General features: G+C 37.6%; 1 protein-coding gene across 1 annotated transcript in view; it reads right to left on the minus strand.

Moving 5' to 3' along the window:
- Window positions 1–240: 240 nt before the first annotated feature.
- hsd17b12b (hydroxysteroid (17-beta) dehydrogenase 12b) overlaps window positions 241–4,835 on the minus strand; it is a 23,775-nt gene continuing 19,180 nt past the window's right edge. The window contains exons 7-11 of the mRNA XM_016292358.1: window positions 2,635–2,669; window positions 1,556–1,637; window positions 1,219–1,284; window positions 661–810; window positions 241–409 (exon numbers count right to left, since the gene is read on the minus strand). Of these exons, the coding sequence (XP_016147844.1) occupies window positions 302–409; window positions 661–810; window positions 1,219–1,284; window positions 1,556–1,637; window positions 2,635–2,669 (441 nt within the window). The 3' untranslated portion in view covers window positions 241–301. The remainder of the gene's footprint in view (window positions 410–660; window positions 811–1,218; window positions 1,285–1,555; window positions 1,638–2,634; window positions 2,670–4,835) is intronic.

Consider the following 4,835-nt stretch of genomic DNA (forward strand, 5'->3'; position numbering starts at 1 on the left):
ATGCTGTTAGTGACTGTTAGGAACTTCAGCTATTCTGTGGTGTGGTTGTCTTACCAAAATAATAAAAACTGTTTGCCAGCAAAGGCTGTTCAAGCAAATCATGTTTTGGTTAGCTACGACTCAATACACCACTCTAATGTCTGGAAAATACATTGCTTGTTTTGAACCATCTCAGGAACAGTTGGGTGTGAGTGCTTTTGGCCCCTGATAGCAAAAGGGAAGAGAGATTGGGGATTTTTCTTTTTTTTTTTTGGTTGGTCCCTCCTTTCCTTTAATCACACTGTCTGTCCCTTTTCCGTTTCTAACCTTGCTTCTTTTTCTTCAGATAGTGTGCACGTTGGGACAACCCCATGCTCATAACATATTTGTTGAGCAGTTTTGCAGGAAGCAGAGCAGTAGTCACCCAACCCTGCATCAATGACATAATAACAGACTTGTTAGACTGTCAAAATACAGAATATGAAAATAATCCACTTTAGTACTATAGTTTATATCATATACAAGCTTCCATTATTCCAAATTGCAAAATTCCAAAGAGATTTCTTCCAAAAATATTTAAAAAATCGTACTGACCCCAAACTTTTGAAGAGTTGTGTATAATTAATTCATTGTAGACCTGGACACTGAATTAAAGATGAAGACATTTTAAGAGGGTCTCACCATGACGGCATGAGGGAAGTAACCATTCGACTGAGTCTGCAGCCCTACAGTGCACAGCTGGGCTTTAACATAGCGTTCCGGAGAGGGGATGTCAAGAGTGGCCCTCCTGATTTTGCTGAGTTTGGTCGTCACATAAAACGGCAGCACACTCTTCAAAGAGTTACACAAGACACTTTATCAGTGTAAGCAGTGAACATCATTATTACTAGCAAAAGAAACAGATAAGACAGATAGACAGAGAGACAGACAGACAGACAGAAAGAGAGAGAGAGACAGATAGAGACAGACAGAGAGACAGTTAGAGACAGAAAGGCAGACAGATAGAGAGACAGACAGAGACAGAGAGACAGACAGAGACAGAGAGACAGATAGACAGATAGATAGATAGATAGATAGATAGATAGATAGATAGATAGATAGATAGATAGACAGATAATCAAATGGCATTACTTAAATTCATCTTTGCATATTTACATGTCACTCTTTTCAGTAAGCAACTAATATAATGTCTGAATTCTGTGTAGAATTTTAATTTTTAAACTACTGTTAGTAAAATACCTGTATAATAATCCCTTTGCTTTTGTATTCAGCAGCAAGACCACGGGAGAAGAAATCCACAAAGGCCTGGAGGTGTGAGAATAATCATGTAATGCGTGTCCTTTAAAATCATGAAAGTTAAAAAAATAAAAATAATAATAATAATAATAACCCAGTGCATCAAGCTGCAGTAGCATTCTAATATCAACATCTAATTTGCTCAGAATAGTGCTGCTAGCCATACAGCGTACAGCAACATCCTCTGAGAACTTTAGCAACAAAAGACAAGACAGACTTTTCTCACAAAGATATGAAAGACCTGATCCAAGGTAGAGAAAAGAAGAGAAAGATGACTTGCCTTCGAGGAAGAATAGAGGGTGAGGAGAGGAACTGGGTACATGCCACTCGCTGAAGCAACATTCAAGATCACTCCTTTAGACCTAGAAAGAGTCGTGTTTTTTCACCAATTAATGTTCGAACTGTCGTAGAGCAGCATGTAAGCACGTTTTCTACAGACAACAGTGCTTAAAATGTCCCATGTATTTGTTCCATTTTCACTTGACTTTAGACAGCACAGAATTATCCCTTATAACACACTGGTGCCTGCTAATGGATTCTTGCATCCCTGTTGCTATGGCAACTGGTGCCCATGTTGCATTATGTACTAGTGCACACCAGACTCTAGGGCTCTAGATGGGAGAAGCTACAGATACTTTTAGTATGGCTTTTATTCTCTAAACTTAGAAAGACCCTAACTAAATACAATGGTTGGGGGGGGAAAAAATCCCTAAATGTTTTCTATTAATTATACGTGTCATTTTGGCATGACACAGTCAGCCTCTGCCATGAGAAATAATGAAAGGGTTAGTTCACCCAAAATGAAAATTTTAATCACTTGCTCACCCTCATGTTGTTCCAAACATGTATGCATTTCTGTTGAACACAAGAGTAGATATTTTGAAGAATGTGGGTAACCAAACAGTTGCTGGTCCACAGTGAATTGACTTCCACTGAAAAAAATGCTATGGAACGCAATGGGGACCAGAAATGTCTGGCTACCCACATTCTTCAAAATATATTTTGGGTTAAACAAAAGATTTTTTTTTTGGGGGGGGGGGGGGGGACTATCCCTTGATCAGCTTATCATCAACATGCAACATTAATAATTTCCAGTGTGACAGATCAAATTATCAAAATATGTAAAAGTGGAACATTTGTTCATGATTACTGGACTGAAGTGTGTAGGAAGTAAAGGCCAAAACCACTACGTAAGCATGCATGACCGAACCGCACAAAAATAACCACATGAAAATTTGCATGACACACTCCTGTGGGATATACTAGTCAGAATGCTTCAAGTAAGAATCAATCCATCTGCTTTACCAAACACTACTTTCAATGTCAACAGCATCATAGTGTGGTAATTTCTAAACTTACCTATCTACCATCCTGGGCAGTACCAATCGAGTCATCTACAATAGTGCAGGGATATAGAGCATATGAATCAGATCTACCAGCTTTAAAGACTATTACACAAACTAAATTAAATAATTGATTATAAAACCTGATAAATTCCAACAATCTTTTCGGTAATATTTCACATATGCATAAATGCACACTATAAACCTTAAATCTGTCCCATTAATGGACATGTTTTTTGCAAACCACACACACTGTATTGACAGAATAATACATTTTAGATCCTGAAGGTGGCAGCATAGACTCAAACTTTCAGACTGTATAATAAAGACCTGCAGAGGCAGTGAGCTACACACAAATTTCCTGAGTACAAACAAGTGTTTATATATAGGAAGTGATGTATATATTTCACGAATGAGTCAAATTTGTTAATCACATTATGAAAAATACATTTTTCCTTGATAAAGAATAAAAGTTAAGTGTAATATGAAAACATTGTTACAATCAGAACGCAAAACCTTCCTTTTCAGTGCACAAAGGAGTTGTGCAACATTCTAAATCCAAATCAATGAATACATTAACACATACACACGTCCACCATCATTTCACACCAACAGCACTTACTTTGTGTTCAGAAACTTGGCCTGCCAAGACAGTATGGTAATATACAGAGAAAGCTGGACAGACACTATTACTGTTACAAAAATTTAAGCAAAAAGGGCATTTATATAGAAGTCTTACAAGCAAGCCAGCAAAAAATGACCAAAAACTAAATTATGACTTACATGACAAATTATAAAAACTATGTAATGACTGTTTCTGTCATTTATACTAAGGATGCACAGATGTATCTGCCAATAATCAGTATCAGCAGATAAATCCAATCAATACTGATACCAGTAAATGATCAGGGCCGATTATATTCTATCAATTCAAAAGGGGATGGGGAAACGTGTCAGAATTCATCTAGTGTATGAAGAAAATGTGAATAACACATTAATGCAAATCTAAAAAAATAAAATAAAATGATCCACTAACGCAGGTTCAATTTGAACCTATGAATCACCCATAGTTCAAGCCATGGTTGCCAGGTCCATAGTTTCCCCTTTACCAAACATTATTTGTAGCTTGCCTCCCATCCAGTAATTGCAAAGAGCTTTATGCTTTGTTATTTGATAAAAACATTTTTTTAAATCAGCTCTCAAATTCTGTCCATTTTATAACTAAATTCAAACATTAAATGCTGTTTTGATGCTCTTAAATGTAAAGCACTGAGGTGCTTACATTATAGGACATTAAAATAAGCACCTTTAATATTAAAGGGGTCATATGATGCGATTTCAAGTTTTCCTTTCTCTTTGGAGTGTTACAAGCTCTTTCAAGATTCAAGATTCCTTTATTGTCACTATACAAGTATAGTGAAATTTGAGCAATCCTAACAGTGCAGTCACATGTAACTTAAACATCTGTAATACAAAAAAATAAATAAAAAAAAGACAAATAACAAAAGACAAAGACAAACAAAAGACAAACAATACACAAGCAAATGCAAACAAGGCGATAGTGCAAAGTTAAGCCTTGTCTGCAATACAGTCAGCGATAAACGGTATGCAGTTTAACAATACAATACAAAGACAGTACAAACAAGGCGATAGTTGGTGCATAAAGAAGATCTGTAAAGTTGCAAAGACTAAAGTCTCAAATCCAAAGAGATATTCTTTATAAAAGTTAAGAGTCAACCACGCCTACCTAAAACGGCTCGTTCTAACACGCTCCCACGTCTACGTCCCTTTGTGGGAAGATTTGCATAACACTGCCCAAATGTTCACGCAAAGAAAGAAGGCGTAACTTTTATTCTCGCTGTAGTATTGTTGCCGCCGCCGCTGCCATGTCGTGGAGACGCTGTGTGTTTCGTTGTGAAAGCGAAACTACTTTGTTTGGTCTTCCAAAAGAGCACGATATCCTCTTCGTCATGGATCGGCATTCACCGTGGACGAAGCGGAGTCCAGCCCGGGGTCGTCACATGTGGTTGCCGCAAGCCCGCCGGCCGCCGCTCACTCAAGGCCGCCGTGTGTGACACTGTGTTTCGTTGTGAAAGCGAAACTACTTAGCTTGGCCTTCCAAAAGAGGACACGACTAGAAATCAGTGGTTAAGTTGTATTTACAACACTGTTCCAGAACAGTTCAACCCAAATATTCAGATGTGTGCAGCACATTTT

This window comes from Sinocyclocheilus grahami, unplaced genomic scaffold (assembly GCF_001515645.1).
Source record: "Sinocyclocheilus grahami isolate Dianchi unplaced genomic scaffold, SAMN03320097.WGS_v1.1 scaffold284.1, whole genome shotgun sequence".
Classification (NCBI taxonomy): Eukaryota; Metazoa; Chordata; class Actinopteri; order Cypriniformes; family Cyprinidae; genus Sinocyclocheilus; species Sinocyclocheilus grahami.